Source organism: Monodelphis domestica, chromosome 2, assembly GCF_027887165.1.
Source record: "Monodelphis domestica isolate mMonDom1 chromosome 2, mMonDom1.pri, whole genome shotgun sequence".
NCBI classification, from domain to species: Eukaryota; Metazoa; Chordata; class Mammalia; order Didelphimorphia; family Didelphidae; genus Monodelphis; species Monodelphis domestica.
Window position 1 is genome coordinate 346,391,872 of NC_077228.1, and position 20,614 is coordinate 346,412,485.

Below are 20,614 nucleotides of genomic sequence, written 5' to 3' on the forward strand. Positions count from 1 at the left end.
ATTTTTAGACTTAATATCAGTTCAAGGTACTCTGAACATAAAATCCTTAGTACTTGTACAGTGGAAATGACTCCTGACATTATCCACCATTGTTACCTGTCTTTCCCCCAGTCTTTTTTTAGTAATGTACTATTTTATTTTTCCAATTATATGTAATAACAATTTTTACCACATTTTTTGAAATTGAGATCCAAACTGTCTCCCTCCTTTCCTTCTTTTCCCTCCCTGAGATCATCCTGAAATAGTAAAATGTGTGTCCAATCATTTTGTGCCATTCTTTCCTAAAAGGGTGGTTCTGCTCACTAAAGCCAAGCCTTCTACTTATTTTTTAATTAAAATTTTTTTATTTCTTTTTAATCTTTGTATCTCTAGCTCCTAGCCCAGTACCTGGCGCATAATAGGTACTTCATAAGTATTTGCCAAATGAATAAAGTTTTCTACTTACCAGTGAAATGGCATATTTTTTAAAACCCTGACATGTTATTGAACCACAACAATGTTATAATTCTCATTATTATAATCTCCAAGCAAAACAAGAGATTTTTCTAGAAGGTGTGTCTTAGGAAGGATAGCTCCTAAGCCAGTGATGGTGAATCATTTAGAGACCACGTTCCCAAACTGCAATCCTCATGCCACCTGTGAGCCACCCCTTATCCCAGATAGGGAAGGAGGGAAGCGCTCCCATTGGGCTGCTGTACAGAGGGGTGGATGATGGGAGAAATGTCCTTAGGTGTGGTGGAGAGGAGGAAAGGAGCAGCCCCCTCCAGCACACCTGCCATAGGTTCGCCAACACAGTCCTAAGCTATCCTTGGAGATGTAAACAAAGAAGTTGGTGCAGTTGGTTTTATTGCATGCCCAAAGGAAATAAGAAATTATATTTAATGTGATACTTTTTTACCTTTTTTTAAATACTTGTCATGAGAATAAACTTAATGCATAAATAGCTAGTTAATGGATAATGATCTGAGAATGCATTTAGGAAAATCTGAGCCTAAATTCAGCCTCAGATACTTACTAGCTAGGCTACCTGCCTCAGTTTCCTCAACTGAAAATGGAGTTAATGATAGTACCTACCTACCAGGGTTGTTTTAAGGATTAAACAAAATTACATATTATAAAGCTCCTCACATAATACCTAGCATATAATAAATAGTTCATTAAAGCTTGTTCTTTTCCCAGAACCACAGTTCTAGGGTTTCATGGACTGCATTCAGAATTCATTCTCCCAAAATGTCTCTGTCAAGACCATACCTGGGGAACATCAGAATGTAGCTCTCATCCAGATCTCAACAGAAAAGAGAAAAAGTCAGCAACTCCTTGCAAGCTCCTAGGCTAACAATATAGCAGTTATACACCAGCTTTCTTTAACTCAACCGAAATACAAAAATAGGAAGGATTCCCATCCAAGCCTATGAACAAGGAAGGCAATTCTTTTTTTTCCTCTCCAGTGGGCTTATCCCATGCCTAGGCACATATACACTCTAAAATTCTAATTCTATTGTGATATCAAACTAAACCTCTCTGGTTGCTTACTCTGTATATAAATGATTTGTACCTGGTTATTTGCATGCTGTCTCCCAATTAGAATGTAACTTACTTAAAGGCAGGGACTGTTTTTCTTTTCTTGGAATCTCCAGTGTGCTAAGGCACAGAGACTGGCACATAGTAAGGGCTTGATTGACCAATTAACCGAAACCATGAATTGAAGAAGCAAAGAAAAGCCACTGGGTTTGGCACTTTCTAGGACCATGAATCTTTATCTTTACCTTAAGCATTTTCCACCCTACTGCCTCACTGCCCCTTCCTCCAGAAAGGGCATTTAATTGAATTGCCTTATTGTTCCACCTGCCATGTTTGTGACTACTGTAGACAATAACTCCTTTCCCTGGATCCCCAAAACCTATATATGTTGCCCCTTTTAGATGTAATCTCCTTGAGTGCAGGGGCTGTAATGCTTTTTTATTTTTTTTTATAGACGACAATTAATTAGACAATTAATACGTTTTTTTTTTCATTCATTCATTCAGAATTCTCAAATAATAAATATTCTTGTTGACTTGGAAGTTCTAGTGACATAAATAATAATGCACCCATACTTGCCCATCATATATGACTCTTTTCCATGTCCTCCTATATTTGCCATGGGGTGGTGTGAAGGGGTAGTGAAGGTACTTGAAGCCTTCCTTGTTTATTACAGATGTTAAGATGGTACACCAATGGAGAACTAAGATTTTCTGCCTTTAATCCATCAATTTACCACCCCATCTTCTTTTCCTACTATTTTCTCTTCCTGTTTTTCTTTGCTCATACCCACCATGCACATGAATGTATAATTTCTACATTCCTTAGATGAATCCCCCTTCCTCCTGGATCCAAAAGGTCCTATGGGCTCTCCTTGGAGAGATAACAAAGAAGCTAGTTATTGTATGGCCAAAAAGAACAGTAACTGGCATTTTATGGGATACTTAGTTACTATGTATTATAGGACAAACTCCAGTTTGAGGTTTCTCTACAAGGATTTAAAACACTTGGGTTGCTAGAATGGTTAAGCAAGCCTCCTTCTTTGGTGATGTCTTATATGGTCCTTCTTACTTAGAGTAATACACTGTGATAGACTTCTCCCCTCCCCAACAGAAAACCTATAAAGGCACTGGAGATTTGATCTTCCTTCCTCCAGAAAATTCTGTCTCCCAAAGTACCTTATCTACTCCTTCTCACTACCCTCTCAGTAATACTATATTGTTCCCCAGAGAGGAGGACACTCTTTTAATGAAAGCAGAAATTTACCTTATTTTTAGACTATAATTCAATTTTTTAAAGTTACTAATTAATAATGATGAGTAAAAATCTAAAAATGCAGAGAAACTATACATATACATATATACTAAACAATGACTGGATTGAAGAAAAAATGAGAAAAATAACAGAATGTTTAAGTGTTAATCCTATATATCAAAATCTATGAAATACAACCAAAGTCGTTTCATAGAACAAAATTCTATAGCTGAATGCATATGCTAACAAAAGAGATAGTGAAAAAATAAATGAATTTATCTTGTACCTAAAGGCAGTAGAAAAGTAACAAGCCAGTAGTACAAAGGAAAGTGGAAAAAAGAAAAATTACAAAGTTAACAGCAGGAGTAAATGGAATAGGAAATGAAAGAATGGTTCAATTGATCAATAAAACTAAGAGATGGTTATTTTTTTAGAACACCAAGAAAATACATAAACCATTAGCAAAAGTAATTTTTAAAATGAGAAAAAAGCACACGTCATCGAAATTGCAAAAAAAAAAAGTGATCATAACACAGAAATATTGAAGCAGCTAGGTGGTTTAGTGAAAAAAGAACAAGACTTGAAAACAGGAGGTTCTGGGTTCAAATTTGACTTTAGACATTTCCTAGCTGTGTGACCTTCAACAAGTCACTTAACCCCCATTGCCCTAACTCATACCACTCTTGTGCCTTGGAACCTATACTTATCAATTCTAAGACAGCAGGTGAGGTTATAAAAAAAAATAAATTAAGAATATTATTAGGATTAGGAAGTATGGTTTAATAGCTAAAGAGCCAGCCTCTGGCATGAAAACCTAATTCAAGCCCCACCCTTTATATATACTGGTTGTTTGACTAGTGGCAAAATACATAATGTTTCACTACTGCAGGCATTTTTCTTATACTATAAGAGCAGGAGCAAATCTACATTGATAGAAGATATTTTCTCACCAAGGCTTCCCTATACCAATAAAAGTATGTCTAGTTCAATTACTAGGAGCTATAGTCTAACAAAATAGAGAATTTAAAGGAAATAAATTATTAGCTACAGAAATATAAACTATCCATACAGACAAAACAAGAGAATAATAACCTAAATAGAAGAAACAAGTCATCAAAGAATTACCATACTAGGTTCATTCTTTTAAGTATTCCAATAATAAGTAATCTCTGCATAGCATGCATTAATGGTTCATAAACAATGAGAAAATGGGAAATTTTACCTAGTAATTTTTATGAGACAAATAAGATATATTGTAAAAACTGGCAAAGAACTCTCAAAAAGAAAATTATATGTAAATTGCAGTAATGAGTATATGCTATCAAACACTATCAGAATAAAGCAATAAGTTAAAAATAATTGGACACTTAATATATGTTTGTTGATTGATTACTAAGTGGATGTTATACTGGATACGAGGGTCTGGTTCAATAGTGAAGAACCATCAACATACTAAAATACATATTTTGTTATCAAAAAATTAAAGACAAATTCCCCATACAATTATATTAGTAAAATAAGAAAACTCTTCAAAAAAATGAAACATTTATTCATGATAAAAATTATCAAAAAGAATAGGAATAAAATAATTTTTAATGAGCAATGTTAATAAGCATTAAGCTGTTAATATGCTCCAGGAATGATGCTACATTCTAGGGATACAAATAAAAAAGCAAAAGTATTTCCTGAGCTTAAGTAGCTTGCATTCTAATAGAGAAAACAAACTATTCATAAATAGAGTACATACAATACAGACAGAGTACCTGAAAAATACCTTAGCACCTGGAAAGACTTATACTGGCCACCTGCAGAAGTTGGTATTCAAATAGAATAAAGGGAGACAGGGGATCTTAAAGGTGGAGGTGTGAGGAAAGAGATCATTCTAATTATGGTGGACAACCAGTGCAAAAGTATGAAGACAAGAAGTAAACCAGTGTTTATGGTAGGAATTAGTTTATGACAAAACTGGAATGATAGGGAGGAGAGACAACCAGATTATGATGGGTGTTAAATATCCAGCAAAAGAGTTAATATTTGATTCTAGAGGTAATAGAAGCCACTGTAATTTATTTTAAAATATTCACATATAAAAGGGATAGCCCCTTACATCCTTTACAAGGTGATTTTGACCTTTTTGTTTATGCCACACTTCATTTTCTACCCTTTTTGGCAAACAGCACTCAAAACTTACCAGAAAAATTTTCACATAGATTTGTAGTAGTTTTTATTAAACCAAAATGTTTTCCTGATCCTTTTAACCACTTGCTGTTCTTCCATGAAAGCAGCATTACCGTACATCCTTCACCTTATCACTTCTTACAGGGGATATAGTAGTAGTCTAATTTGAAAATTTTTACCTTTCTTCGGGTCTTTAGCACTGGCATAGTACATAGCATATTGTAGGTGCCTAACAAATGTTTTTCAATTGACCGGTCAGTAGAGAACTGGTTAGGCTTGTTTGTCTTGTCCAAAGGGAGCCAGCCTGATGAGCTTTGTAGTTTTCTGACTTAAAGAGAACTGTTAGTATAACACCTTCTCAGTGTCCTTTGAAGGGTGATTATAAGTTAATAAATAGAACCTGTAACTGCTCAATTCAAAAGAAGATGTGTGCAGCTGGACAACTGTGAGGACCAGAAGAGGAGGAATTTAAATAGAGAAGCAGGTCTGGATAGAAGATGTATTTGTTCCTGAACGGACCCATGATATCAAGACCTTCTAGGTCTGGATGAGTCACCTTAAGCATATGTTGTTGTTTTTTTTTCTCCCCAACCTATGTGCCTCCTTGTCAGGTTTTTGTGTACCTATTTTCTGCCTAACACAGACACTGAGAGTATGAACCAACCTTCCTATGTAATCTGTTCTTTTTATTATTCCTGCATTTTCAGAAGAGGAGCACTTAAAATGTTACTCTTGCTTTCACCTTATTGTTAAGCAAATTGTTATGTTTTAGATCTAATGTGTTGAGGCATCTAGGTGGCTCAGTGTATAGAGAGCCAGGCTGGGAATTGGAAATATTTGGGTTCAAATCTGGCCTCAGACACTTCATAACTTTGTAACTCAGGGCAAGTCATTTAATCTCAATTGTTTAGCCCTTATAGCTCTTTAAGAACTAATTCTAAGATCTAAGACAGAAGGTAAGAGGTTTTTTTTTTGTTTGTTTGTTTTTTTATAAAAGGTCCAATATGTTAGCATTGTGAGTGGCTATGTATAAATGGAAGCACACTGGTGGGTGCTATAGTGAAAAATAAGAAGAGCATATTTCCCCACAATAGGGTTGCCTCTAAAATCCTAAAGAAATTTGAGTATACCTGTGTAGCAGTGGTTCTTCTCTAGGAACATATACCTGACCAATTGAGGGTAAGCTAGAGTGACTAAGCCAAATCAGAGAACAAATATGGGGGTCCATGCTAGTAGTACTTCATCACAGATGTTAAATAAATAATGTCCACCCTAGTGCAGTTATCAATAATATGGAAATAGGTCTTGATCAATGACACAAGTAAAACCCAGTGGAATTGTGCTTTGGCTACAGGGGAGGGGAGGGAAAGAACATAAATCATGTAACCATGGAAAAATATTCTAAATTAATTAAATAAAAATTTTTAATTCAAAGAATAAAATAAAACAAAACTGAATACTAAATAAATAGGTAATGTCAAGAGATCTATAGGAAGATCCCTAGCATGTTTACATCTGGATAAATCATAAGAGAACATTATAAGAGTAACAGGATAAATAGCTGAGGATGAGTTGTGAATTGTACAACTGGAGGGAGGGATACCCAAATGATAACAGATTCACCAAAGCAAAGCTATTGGTTAAAAAGCTAATATTCCATCCCAAAAGACACCATGCAGGTCACTATTCCCTAATATCATTTATAAGATCAAGTTTTAAGAAGATTCAAAGTCACTCAAGGGCATAGCATATATTTGGTACCAGAATAGGTTTTAGAGGTTATATGGTATAGCGCATTGATGGCAAACCTTTTAGAGACCGCGTTCCCAAACTGCAATCCTCACGCCACCTGTGAGCCACTCCTTACCCCAGACAGGGGAGAAAGGAATCGCTCCCATTGGGCTGCTGGGCAGAGGGGTGGATCATGGGAAAAATGCCCTTAGGCACAGTGAAGAAGAGGAGAGGAGCAGCCTCCTCTGGCATGTGTGCCATAGGTTTGCCAACAGGGGTGTAGTGGAAAAGATACTACATTTGTCAGAAGATACAAATTCAAGGCACAACTCCTCACTTAACTAGCTGACTAATTGTGGGCAAGTCAACAAATCTCTTTTGAGTTACAGTTTCTTCAAATGATAATACTTGCACACTGTCTACCTTTGTAGGGTTATCGTGAGGAAAGTATGTTATCAACTATAAAGGGCTACATGAAAGTATCTAGTAATATTGTATTTGTGGGCTGTCTCTCCCATGTTCCTTACTCCTAGTTCTAGTGGACAGTAGAGTGCCCTGAATTAATGTGGTTTCTGCACAGGTGTAGTGGCATGATAAGCTGTTCTGGCACCTGGGCATTCTGTCAGCGATCCACCATGTTGCAAGGCTCTATGTGATTAGTTTATCTTGACTTTGAATAAAAACCTCTAACTGCTCAGCTGACTGTTTAATAACCCAGATTAATGTGCCAGTAAGCCCCGCTAAAATCATATTTATTTAGTAGGTCGTAACCACTCCAAAGGAACCATTACAATCTCTCATGACATTGTCAGTAATCAGCATTTTAAAAACTCCCTAAATATGCCATCACTGAACAAAATGCATTGGAGTTATTATGGGCTCCCAGGTTAGTAATCTGCATTTTGAAAAGCTCCAGAAGAGTTATTTGCCTAATCCACATTCTGGGGGAGCATGTAAACACAGAAACCATAAGAGGGACTCTGTTGGGAAGCCAGGAGTGGAGTGGAATAGGGTCTAGCCAGATGTCAGCACAGCTGGCTGTGCTTTACAAAATGCATGTCATAGAGGAGTATATCTCTTGCCTCCTCAGCTTTACCCTCTGGACCGTTTCTCTGGGTGGTGTGAGAGAAATAGGAAGATAAGTCAGACAACAAACTACTTCCAAGGGCTTGTTATACAACTGTGGATATAGATGCGAATATTAGAGTAAGTGTAAGTAAGTAGAGTAAGATCAGGCATCCCAGGAAAGGCAAGAGACAGCTCCTGCTTTCTAGGAGTTCATAGTCTAATGGAGACAACATGAAAACAAATTTGTACAGAATCAGAGGGAATGCACTAACACTTAAGGGGAAAGAAATCTAGAAGAAGTTAGAATTCTATCTGAGATTTGAAGGAAGTCAGGAGTCAGAGAGGAGGAAGGAGAGGATTCCAGGCAGGGGAAGGGGGGGGGGGCAGCCTGTGAAAAAGCATGGAACTGGGAGACAGAGTGTCTTATGTGAGAAATAATAAGAAGGCCAGTAGATTGCAAGGTATTCGGGGAAGAGTAAGATATAAGAAGACAGGAAAGGCAAAGAGGAAGGAGGTATGATGAATTTGAATGCAAAACAGAATTTTATATCTGATCTAGGAGGCAATAGGAAGCCACTGCAAAACACGAGGTAAAGTTCTCAGCTGAGAGGGAGGTTTAATAAGAAAATGACCATTTGGCTACCTTCTCTCTCATTAGCCGTTATGGCTGGGCTTAAGAACTTTATTAGGCAAGCAATTCACTCTTGAGACCCAGACATATTTTGTTAGCCCTTTTGCCTGCTGATTTACAAGGATGGATTTTTAGGTTACTATCCTTGGGAATATCTTTTCTATAACTGGAAAGAAGCTTAGAGACATCTCATTCCAACCCCATTTCACACATCAAAAAACTGGACCTCAAAGCCATGAAGTGAATTACCCAAGGCACATAGTCAGGAATTTGATCCTAGGACTTTTTACTGCAAATTCTGTTCTCTTTACACTAAACACTTCCTCACTTCTCTTTGACACATTGGTATTGCATCAAATCAGTCACTCTGGGTTTGATATAATTAAGGAGTGGGCACGTTCATATTTTATGTCTGAGACAAGTTCCTGGACTCTTGTTCCCAACCACCAGCATGCCTAGCCTGGGCTTCCTCTTTTCTCTCCTTTGTCTTTTCCTCTGATTTCTTGTACTTCAGATTAGAAGAGGGAAAGGACTACCAAGCCATTTGGCTGAAAGAGAGAACCTCTGTCCTCTGCCTGAGCAGCTCCTTGGGGAAAGGACCGCTCTCTTTTGTAAGACTTGCCTCCACATTACCTCAGTTAAAAGATGTTACACAGTCAGTCAGCAGAAAGAGCTCAGCTTTGCCCAAGATCATTTCTTTAAAAAAAAAAATTTAGCTAGGCAAATAGGGTTGTGACTTGCCCAGGGTCACAGCACTAGGAAGGGTCTGAGTTCAGTTTTTCCCCAAGATCATTTCTTTAAAAAAAATATTTAACCCTTATTTCTGTCTTAGTAACAACTCTAAGACCGAAAGGCAAAGGCTAGGCAAACAGAGTTAAGTGACTTGGCCAGGGTCACACAGCTAGGAAATGCCTCAGGTCAGCTTTGCTCAAGATCATTTCTTCTTAGCAAAGGGTCATTTTCAGTCCTCTTGTCAATTTCAAGGTCAATACCTGCTACATACAGACACTACCTATAAGGATGAGAGACAGAGATAGAGTAACAGAGACAGAGAACGGAACAGAGAGAGAAGGCAAAAGTTGAAGCAGATTTTGCCTTTTTTCCTTCCAAGCCAAGAAGTCATGATTCTCTGCAGCATGATGCCATTTTCCCCTCTCTGTGTCTATCTATGATACAATGCCCCAGAGTCTTCTGTCTCCCCAAAAAGAGGACCATCAAAGCGATGACCTATGACACAAGAGCCACCAAATAGCATATGAAGAATTGATGGGGGGAATTGTTGTTCTTCACATACGACACTCTGTCTCCCAGTTCCATGTATTTTCACTGGCTGTCCCCTCTGCCTGGAATCCTCTCCTTCCTCCTCTCTGACTCCCAGCTTCACTGGCTTCCTTCAAATCTACTCCTGCAATAAGTATGCCCCTTCTTGTTTTTCATTTCCCATTCTTCAGATACCCTTTCCTTGATCCATCCCTTTACGTCAATTTTCCTTCTCTCTTAGAATTTTCTCTCCTGTCTAAATCTTAAAAACCACTAAGTGGCTAAAAGGATGCACATCCCTAATCTCTTCTTTTTAACAGTCTTTAAGTTAGGATGAAAGAAATCATCAGATAGGAAATTCTTCTTGCAGCTAACCTAATGCTTCCCGTTGTGATTTAAATCTCATTTGCCTCATCCTTTTTATTCCTCCTACCCTTCCTCTTTTTCCATCCTACTTCCTCCTTCTGAAGTTTCTGAGCCTATCAACTCCTCTTCCTCTTCTTCCTCTCCCTCTCCCCCTTCCTTTCTTATCTCCCCCTTCCTTTCTTCCTCCTTTTATTTCTCTTTCTTTTCCTCCTTCCTCTCCTTATTCAAAAGTTAAAGAATGTTACTCTTCATTTCCTCAGTCTTTCAACTATAGACTATAGACTATATAGCTATATAGCATTTACTTCTTTACTCAGTGGTTAGCCACGTCAGTTATTCTCTTTCCACCATTCACCTCCTCTGCACTTACCCCTGAGCAGCTGAATACTGTAGAAGGAAATCATGAAACTAACTGACCAGGTCTACAACAAATTCAATTCATCTCACTTCAAGTAAGTCCTCATTGCTGTGTGACATTCTTCTTAATAATAATAGGTACTGCTTAATAATAATAGGTACTGCTTACTCCAAAGATAGCACATTTTTGTCATATTAAATTTATTTGATATATATTTGTCATATATAACATACATATTTTCTATATTTAATATAGTATTATTATTTGTTATAATAAATTATTTCTGTCTATATCCTACCCCTAGAATCAAATTGTTAATCCTTCAAGAGTAGAGGCAGGTACATAAGGAGCTAAATAAATTATACAAAAAAATCAAGCCATTCCCCAATCAATAAATGGGCAAGGAACACAAATAGGCAATTTTCAGATAAAGAAATCAAAACTATTAATAAGCACATGAAAAATGTTCTAAATCTCTTATAATCAGAGAAATACAAATCAATACAACTCTGAGGCATCACCTCACATCTAGCAGATTGGCTAATATGACAGCAAACGAAAGTAATCAATGTTGGAGGGGGTGTGGCAAAGTCAGGACATTAATGCATTGCTGGTGGAGTTGTGAATTGATCCAACCATTCTGGAGGGCAATTTGGAACTATGCCCAAAGGGCAATAAAAGACTGTCTGCCCTTTGATCCAGCCATAGCACTGCTGGGCTTGTACCCCAAAGAGATAATAAGGAAAAAGACTTGTACAAGAATATTCATAGCTGCACTCTTTGTGGTGACAAAAAACTGGAAAATGAGGGGATGCCCTTCAATTGGGGAATGGCTGAACAAATTGTGGTATCTGTTGGTGATGGAATACTATTGTACTCAAAGGAATAATAAAGTGGAGGAATTCCATGGAGACTGAAACAACCTCCAGGAAGTGATGCAGAGTGAAAGGAGTAGAACCAGGAGAACATTGTACACAGAGAGAGATAACACTGTGGCACAATTGAATGTAATGAACTTCTCTACTAGCAGCAATGCAATGATCCAGGACAATCCAGAGAAAGATTAGAAAGAACGCTATCCACATCCAGAGGAAGAACTGTGGGAGCAGAAACACAGAAGAAAAACAACTGCTTGATCACATGGGTCGATGGCGATATGATTGGGGATGTAGAACTCTAAATGATCACTCTAGTGCAGATATCAACAATATGGAAATAGGTCTTGATCAATGACACAAGTAAAACCCAGTGGAATTGAGTGCCAGCTATGGGAGGAGGGTGGGAGGAGGGGAGAGAAAGAACATGATCCATGTAACCATGGAAAAGTTTTCTTAATTGATCAATTAAATAATTTTTTTAAAAGAGTAGAGGCACATGTAGGTGGCTCAGTGAATTGAGAGAGAGATTTAGAGACAGGAGGTCCTTGGTTCCAATCTAGTCTCAGATTTGCTAAGAGTCACTTAACTCCCATTGACTAGCCCTTACTGCTCTTCTGCCTTGGCACCAATATTAATTATTATATAATATACTTTTATTTCATATATTTCTTTATAATTCTAAGATGGAAGGTACAGATTTTTTAAAAAAGAAAAGGAAAAAGAGTAGGATCTGGATATCTCCAGGATCTAACCCAGGCTTTGCACATAATAGGTGCTCAATAAATGGCTTTTGAAGAGTGAAACATGTTTTTTGAACAGAGCAAGTGTGTGGATTATTTTAGTATCTTTAGCATGATTCCACCCCCCCTCCCAATCTCTTTCTTTTCAGACTTTGCAGCAGCTACCTGAGGGAATATCCAACCTCTCTTATCCAGAGCAGGTGTTAGCAGAACCTGACAAACCCCGCCCCATGGTATACAGGGTCCAAGTTATGGAAGTAGGGAAGAAGCACCATGAAAGCAAGGATTTCATTCCGTGCAGCTGGTGTTCTGGGGGTCTTTATGCACCAGCATGTTCTGTGACATCCAGGCACAATGAGATCTATTAAAAGGGAAGAGTGAACTTTCTGGTGCAGCTGCCATTTTTAGATAATCTTCCCTACTCCATCCCTGCTCCCCTGTTGTGTTAAGTGGTGCTCACATGAGGTCTGTCTGATATAAATTCCCAGTTCTGCCTCCTGGAGAACATGCAGGTGATGAGAGAGTTTACACATGCATCTCACCCACTATGAAAATAAACACCCTGCTTCCTTTTGGAGTTTATTTTAGGCCCATGTTACCTTTGGCAAGGTTTCAGTGTTTTCTTCATTGGTGGAAGATTGTTATCTTAGCATGGAATTCTGCCTGTGGAATGTTCCCTTTGCAGCTACAAAGCTACATTTGCCCTTTGAAAAGACTGGGAGTTTGGCTTTTCCAGCTAAGCTCAGAGGTTTAAGAGGGATTCTGTGTGCATATGAGTGTGAGTGTGAGTGTGTGTGTGTGTGTGTGTGTGTGTGTGTGTGTGTGCATAAATAAGAGACAGACCGACATAGACAAAGAGAAATGGGGAGGGTGTGTGGAGAGAGAGATCCAGAGTGAGAAAGTGCTTGTCTAAATGTTTTGCCTTCATGCTATTCTGTTCTTCCTTTAGAGACCCTGTTGTGATTTATCCATAGCCTGCTCGGACATGAGGTCCTCTGATCCTGAGGCTTTATTTTGTTATTGTCGTTCCCAAAGAGAAGTTATGCTTGGAGTCAGGATATGGGGGTTCAACTTGCTGGAACATATCTATGTATTACAGAAGGGTATATAGCCCCAGAGTTGTTTATGCGTTTAATCCTTCCTTCCTCTCTCCCTCCCTTACTCTCTCCCTTCCTTCTTTCCTTCCTTCCTCCCTCCCTCTTTCCCTTCCTTCTTTCCTCCCTCTCTCCCTTCTTTCCTTACTTCCTTCCCTCCTCTCTCCTTTCCTCCCTTCCCTCCTCTCTCCCTTCCTTCTTTCTCTCTCCCTTCCTTCCTTCCTCCCTTCCCCTCTCCCTTCCTTCCTTATTTCCTTCCTTCCCTTCTCCCTTCATTCCTTCCTCTCTCCCTTCTTTCCTTACTTCCTTCCCTCCTCTCTCCTTTCCTTCCTTACTTCCTCTGTCCCTTCCTTCCTTCCTTCCTTCCTCTCTCCCCTCTTTCCTTCATTCCTTCCTCTGTCCCTTCCTTCCTTCCTTCCTCCCTCCCTTACTCTCTCCCTTCCTTCCTTTCTTTCTTCCTTCCTTCCTTCCTTCCTCCCTCCCTTACTCTCTCCCTTCCTTCTTTCTTTCTTTCCTTCCTCTCTCCTTTCCTTCCTTCCTTCCCTTCCCTCCTCTCTCCCTTCCTTCCTTCCTTCCTTCCTTCCTTCCTTCCTTCCTTCCTTCCTTCCTTCCTTCCTTCCTTCCTTCCTTCCTTCCTTCCTTCCTTCCTTCCTTCCTTCCTCTCTTTACTTTTTTTCTAGAGACATTTCATGCTCCTGCTGCTGTTTCTCAGCCCTGGCCTGTCCTTCATGGCCATTTCTTCTTAGAGTTGAGCCTACCAATTTTTCTACCTCCTGGCTTTGGATTGTTCATCTTTGATTAGTGTGCCAAACTGTGGCAGGCCCTCTGAATCTGTCTAAGTGAAGTTTCTGGATTGTGGGATTTGGGTAGCATTTATTATCTGTCAGGTTGTAGATGATACTATTAAGAAGATTTGCTTGGTCTTGGCCCAGGAATGTAAGTCTGGATTGAGGTTCTGGTCTGTGGATAGCCCAGAAAAGGTTCTGTAGGGGATCCTGACCATTCTTGTCCATACAACATCAGAATCACAGGGGTTTGGTTTCCTTTGGAATCCTATTTATTTTGTTTTATATGTTTAAAAAGATTAATATCAAAAAAGTCTATGGGCTTCATCAGACCACCAAAGGGGTTCATGACATAATAAAGATTAAGAGAGACTGGTCCAGTCCAAAGCCAGTCTTGAATTTCAAAATTCAAAGTGGGCTAGATCATACAAAAATCTATGACTTTTCTGAGAGTAGACTGTAACCAACCCAAAAAGGGTCTGACTCCCCGAAGGTAGCAAAAGAGTGGGAATGGGTCAACCTCACTCACCAGAGTCTAGCTTAAACAAGAGTAGAACTAATCTTCTTGGGTGACAGGTGTGGGGGCACAAAGTAAACTTGATTATCTTTACTAATTTTTTTTCTTGTCCTTCATAATATGTCATACTTTTTTTTAAGTTTTTATTTTTATTTTTTACTTTTTTTTTCACTTGCTAGTTCTGGGAAACTGTAAAAGAAATCCAAATGAGAAATTGGCCCGAGCACAGCTTCCAACTGTCCCCTCAGGCCTTCACCAATACTTCCAGTTTCCATTCAATCAATCAATCAATCAACATTTATTAAGTGTCTGCTTTGTGCCAGGCACTGTAGTAAGTGCTGAATAGACCAGTGACTCTCTCACTTCTGCCTGCTTCCTGCAACCCAATGATGTATGTGCCTGTACGTGTATAAGCAATTAATTCTGTACTAGAAAATCCTAGAATACCAAAAAACGTCTCTAAAACACAGATGTCATACACACAACCCATAGGCCACATGCAGATCATAACACTCCCAAGAATGACCCAGACTAGATTAAAATATAGTTGGGGAATATTTAACAAAATAAATTATTGAATAAATAAATGCTTAAACATAATATGGTTTTCTAAGTCAATATTTGACCTGCAAGGATCCTTATGCATGGTTTAGTGACAACCCCCTCATTTCAATTTGAGTTTGATGCCACTCCTCTAAAGTGCTTCCAGTGGGAATGATTAACCTATGGGCAAGTTTCTCTCTCTGTCTCTCTTGTTCTCTCTCGTTCTCTCTCTCTCTCTGTCTCTCCCCTCCCCTCCCCTCCCCCCATATATATTTTGGTTGTTCTGAAATGAAATCTGTGATCTCAGCCATGTAGTTATCCCTTCCAAAAATGCAAATCTCAGCCTGTCCCTGCCTGCCTGCCCTGGATGACTCTTCTCTCTGCCGTCCCATAAGTTTAACTTGAGAGGGCCACCCAATTTGCCAGGGGCTTTTCTCAATTTCTCCTAATCTTAAAAAAATGCCAAGATAAACTGCAGATTATCCATTGGTTTTCCTTTTGCTCTGGCCATGTGATCAGTCTTCCATCTTTCTCGATGATTCATTTCTTCAATGACACTTTAAACAAGTCACTTTATTTCTCAGGGTCTCAGTTTCCACATCTATAAAATGGGAGACATTGGATTAGATAACCTCTAAGGTCCCATTCAGCCCAAGATCTGTGACCCTCATTTCTATACTCTGATTCTTCATAGTTCTTTATTTGTTTTGTGTTTTAGCCAGCTCTTAGGCACTAGGTATCTCTCTTGAGTGATATTCATCCCTAATTCTTTGTAGTCTATAGGTTCTGTGACTTGCAGCCATATAGTTAGTAGAATATATGTATATATAAAATATACTATAATATTCATTGTATTTGTATTTATATATAGTATTTATGTTATAATATTTAATTATATAATATACATATTCTAATTCTAAGATAGAAAGTAAAGGTTTAAATATATATATAATTCTAAGAGAAAATAAGAGTTAAAAAATATATCTGTATACATATTAATTCTAATATAGACAGTAAGGATTTGAAATATATATATTAATTCTAAGAAAGTAAGGGTTTAAAATATATATGTATATTAATTCTGAGATAGAAAGTAAGAGTTTTTAAATATAGGTATATACTTTATATACAAATATTTTTAAACCCTTACTTTCTATCTCAGAATTAATACTTTGTTTTGGTTCTAAGGCAGAAGAGTGGTAAGTAAAGACTAGGCAAAGGAATTAAGTGACTTGACCAGGCTTTCACAGCTAGGAAGTGTCTGAGGCCAGATTTGACCCCAGGACCTCCCATCTCTAGCCCTGGCTCTCTATCCACTGAGCCACCATGTTAATAGAATATTGACATTTAATAAGATGGGCCTTTGTTTTGAAGATAAGTTGGTGTCATTGAAGGAGCCCCACATTTTCTTAAAGGCAATCCCAGCTTCTTCTCCCTCATCTACCTAATTCTGAGCCCAACTTGTTGCACTGTATGTGTTAAGAGATATAGATGGATGGACAAGCTTGGTCAATAGACACTCTTTATCTCTTAAAGAAATAAACTTCCCTATGAAAGTTGTTCACAAAATTTCAAAGTATGGAACCTGTGGATGTTTATAGTAAAGGTAGAAATGAAAACATCTCAAAACTGTACAATGTAGGACCAAATTCTATGAGAAGGAACCTGTCAACAAAACCCCTATAAGTTTTGTGCTGTCTTAACAACTAGAGAAGATCCTCATTAAACTTTTAAAATCCAGGTTAAATTGAAATATGGCTAAGCACAATTACCAGGGAGTGAAGGTCACTCCTTGACTTCATGCTAGACGCTGTTTTCCTAAAGATTTTTTTATAACCCACTTTCTGGGGAAAAGCTATGTTCTTAATTAAAAAATCTAATTTTAAAGTAAGCTCTGACCTCCTTCCTCCCTCTGTCCCCAGAATCCTGCTTCTTTGATTGCATTTCACTTGTGAAAATTAAGTCTTTGTTTTCTCTTACCACTTGATTGCTACCTTCTCCACAACAAGCTAGCATAGCAAATAAATCTAAGCTTTGAGAATAGCTTTGGCAGATTCTGGTAGTTCTTCCCAGTATTTTAACTGTGGAAAAAATCTATACTGCAAAAGATCTAATAAGACTCATTGAGCGTCTCTATTTTCTATATGGTCTATAACTCATCCGTTAAACTGTTCTTGCACAGAGGGGTATAAACCACCCGAGCAGACTAACATGCCTTAATGTGGCAAGATTGATTCCCTGATTTACATCAGGTGGTATGTTCCAACCTGCTGGGAAGTTGCTATCTAAAGCAGGGTTGATCACTGTGCAGAGCCTTTTCCCCAGGGTGAGTAAAAATTGGGGGAGGAAGATAAGGGAATCCAAATTCTTTGGAAATCCAATATTTGGCAGGAGAGAACTATATTCTAACTATTTTCTCGTTTGCTTATTTACATTGAATTGTATTATTTTTTCCAGGGATGGTCCTGGATATGGGATCTCAGAATCCAAGTTTTTTTGGGGGAAAAATTTAGATGATAATAACAATATTTCAGGAGTTTTCCTATTTTTCTGCCTAAGCAGACAACAATTAAATTGAGATTATTCTGGTTAGCTAGTTCTTTAGGTATTCTCCCTCTTCATTTAACCCTGACACAAGGGAGGAAATAAAGGAAAATAAAGCTAGATGACTTTTGTAGAAATAAATAGGAGAGAGTGTGAATATCATTGATTAAAATGAAGTTCTTTTTTTTTAATGGATTTCAGTTATCTATCTTAATCCTGATTACTATGGTTAATGGTTTTGTTCTAACTAAATTCATGAGACTTTCTGCATGAAACTGAAGAATAGATCTCAATAAAAGTCACTACCAATCATTGTTTCTCTTGTGAGGGAGGGGGGAAGCGGAAAGGTGATATTTCTGAATTGTTCATTAATTTAAAATCAGCATTTTTTTTATCTCTAGCATGGCCGGACACCCCTACATCTTGCTGCCAATAAAGGCCATCTTCCTGTTGTCCAGATCTTGTTGAAGGCAGGCTGTGACCTGGATGTCCAGGATGATGTAAGTAAAGGGACTGGGGGTTTGTTCAAATGTCAGGAATCAGAATCCACCTTGAGAAGTGTGTGGTAGTAGATAGATAAACTTCTCTAGGCTAAACTAACCTCTGTGATTGACTCTGTGGCCATATGGGTCAATCACATGCAAGGAAAAATAATTCTGAAGATTAGCCTAAAAAGATGCTTTGAAATATATCCCTGGGAGCATGTTCAAATTTGAGTCATGAGGCTTAATTTCTCCAGTGAATCCAGAGAATCACCTGTGATTCTCCATGTAATATGACCAGCCCTCATGTATATTGTTTGCTATGGGTTCAACTTTTAAATACATGGAGAGCCTCACTGGGACACTGATGTATTTGTAGTTCAGGGAGTCCTAAGCTGTTTAGATCTGCCAGGGGTCTGTGGGCAGGATTCAGAGAGTCCATGAACTTGAGTGAGAAAAAAAATTGCACCTTGATTTGCAATAGCCCCTAAAAGTAAGCATTTCCTTCAATTATTTAAAACTATTATTTTGAAAAAGAAGTCAGTAGGTTTCATCCAACTGCCCAAGGATTCTATGTCCCCCACAAAAAGTTTAAAACCCCTCTATTAAAGCCAAAGGAGATAAAAATGAAGGAAAAAGACTTTTTTCTTTTTCCTTTTTCTCACCTTTATTAATAGTGCTAATCCTCATTAGGCATATTCTATAAAATTCAGTGGCTGCATTTATGGGCATCAGATTTGTTGAGAGGCAGCCTTCAACATGAGCACAATGGTAGTTCTAAATGAGAAAAGTCAATAACTTTCTCCTGATATCATGTAATCATACCTTTGAAAGTCACTGTGTCCCTCTTTTTTTTAATCTTTTAGAAAATATTATTTTCATTCCAAATTTACTAGATCCTTTGTACAATGAGGTTGGTAACTGGGTCAGTTCCAAACCTATGTATTATGTAGGAGTATTCTCTGATAAACAAGGATATGGGTGAGGAAACCACAGGTGTTTTGAGTTCTCTTGAAATCATTGTTTAATGTAACCTCCTCCAGATTCACTTTTAATAAATTCCTGTAATTGAGCAGATCTAAGGCCCAGGGGTGTGCTAAGATGAGATTCACCAACCTGTTCTTGCATTTCCAGGAGTCACTTTGGAAAACCCTAATGCCACATAATCTTAGAAATATGACAATGGTGGCTTCTATTTAAAAAACAAACAGAACATGAGGCTGATTATATGTATGGTATTTCTCATTTCTTTTTTTTCCTTTGAGACCATGTCTCTCTATCTCATTAGGGCTTAGAAGTGCAGCATGTAATGAACAACAGATGAAATTACTAAAGAAACAAAAGTTTGATCTTCTGAGCTTATTGATTTTTTAAGCAATACATGTCATTTGCCCAACAAATCAGGACTAAGACCCTTAGCTTAAGACTAGACCCCAAAAAAACAGGGGGAGACAGATTTCTAGATGTTAAAAACAATTAAACAAGACCAGTTAATTAAAAGGGAACAATACAAGATTTGGTTGATCTGATTTCTAATTGGAAGGATTAGGAACTTTCCAAGTTGTGAGGGGAAAAACAAACAAGTACAATTCTCTGAATTGGGGGGGGGGGGGTATTCCACTCCTCCCAAGTGTCTGTAAATAATCAAAAGAACATGAAAACATCTGTATGGGTCCAGTTTTCAGATAAGACATATGAGTTGCTTGAAATATACAATTATGAGAAAACTCCTTGCATAACTCTTAAGATCTTGTGGCCTTTCTGGTCAACATAACCTAGATTCTTGGTTAAAGATCTCTAAACAGCAGGTACAGATGGTTCAATTTCTCAGTCCAGCAAGGCTAGGTTCAAACAATGCAATGAGGTTTTCTCCTAATTCCCACAGTTGAATAAAATATTCTCACAGAATAGAATTTGGCCTTGACCCCTAATTAAATACAAAGAGAACTAACATAACTCTAGAAGAGAGTCACAGGATGGAGCCAGTATGGTTCACTCAATTCCCACAATTAACCACTTGCTGTCCTAATCCTCTCAAATTCTAACAAGCAGCCACTCACTGACCTGATCCCAATTATGAGTAATATGGAAGCTTAAACTTGTTCTGTTTTCCCAACAAGGGCCAGTTTGCCCCTCCTTGGACAATCTACTGACCTTCTGATCTGAGCAACTCAACATATTCATCCCAGACTTAACATAGACATTCAATTGACTTTAGCCTTGCTACATACAGCTCAGAATTCCCACACCTAAGAGACTCATAGGTCCAGCAGCTCATCTTCCCTCAGGGCAGAGATTATAAGTGTGTGCCACCATGCCTGGTCTTTCCCATTTCTTTCATGGAAATCCTGTGCATTTCAGCGAAAGCATAATTTTCTTTTTAAAAGTGCCTTTCAACAGACAGACACACACACACATCACTAGAATACTCATCCAAAGACAGGATTACCTCAGTGTGAGTGGTTTTTGTTTTTGAAATAAGTGACTGGAGAAGAAGAAAGAGTTGGATTGAGTTGCTAAAGGTGTGTGAGGCAGAATGCATCTCATATTCTGGTGGTGTGATCACACCTTTGTTTACATACTGACAGAATTCTAGTAGTAAACACGGAGAACCGTTGTAAGTGCACACCTTCCTCTGTTCAGCTGTATTTCAATTCATCAAAA

The 20,614-nt window shown here is 38.1% G+C and overlaps 1 protein-coding gene across 2 annotated transcripts in view; it reads left to right on the top strand.

Annotated features, from left to right (window-relative positions):
* ANKRD6 (ankyrin repeat domain 6) overlaps positions 1-20,614 on the top strand; it is a 259,856-nt gene that overhangs the window by 183,223 nt on the left and 56,019 nt on the right. For both annotated transcript variants that reach the window (XM_056818592.1, XM_001376581.4), the window contains exon 2: positions 17,870-17,968. Coding sequence is in view for 1 of the 2 variants with exons in the window: in XM_001376581.4 (XP_001376618.1) it covers positions 17,870-17,968 (99 nt within the window). In the remaining variant the exon portion in view is untranslated. The remainder of the gene's footprint in view (positions 1-17,869; positions 17,969-20,614) is intronic.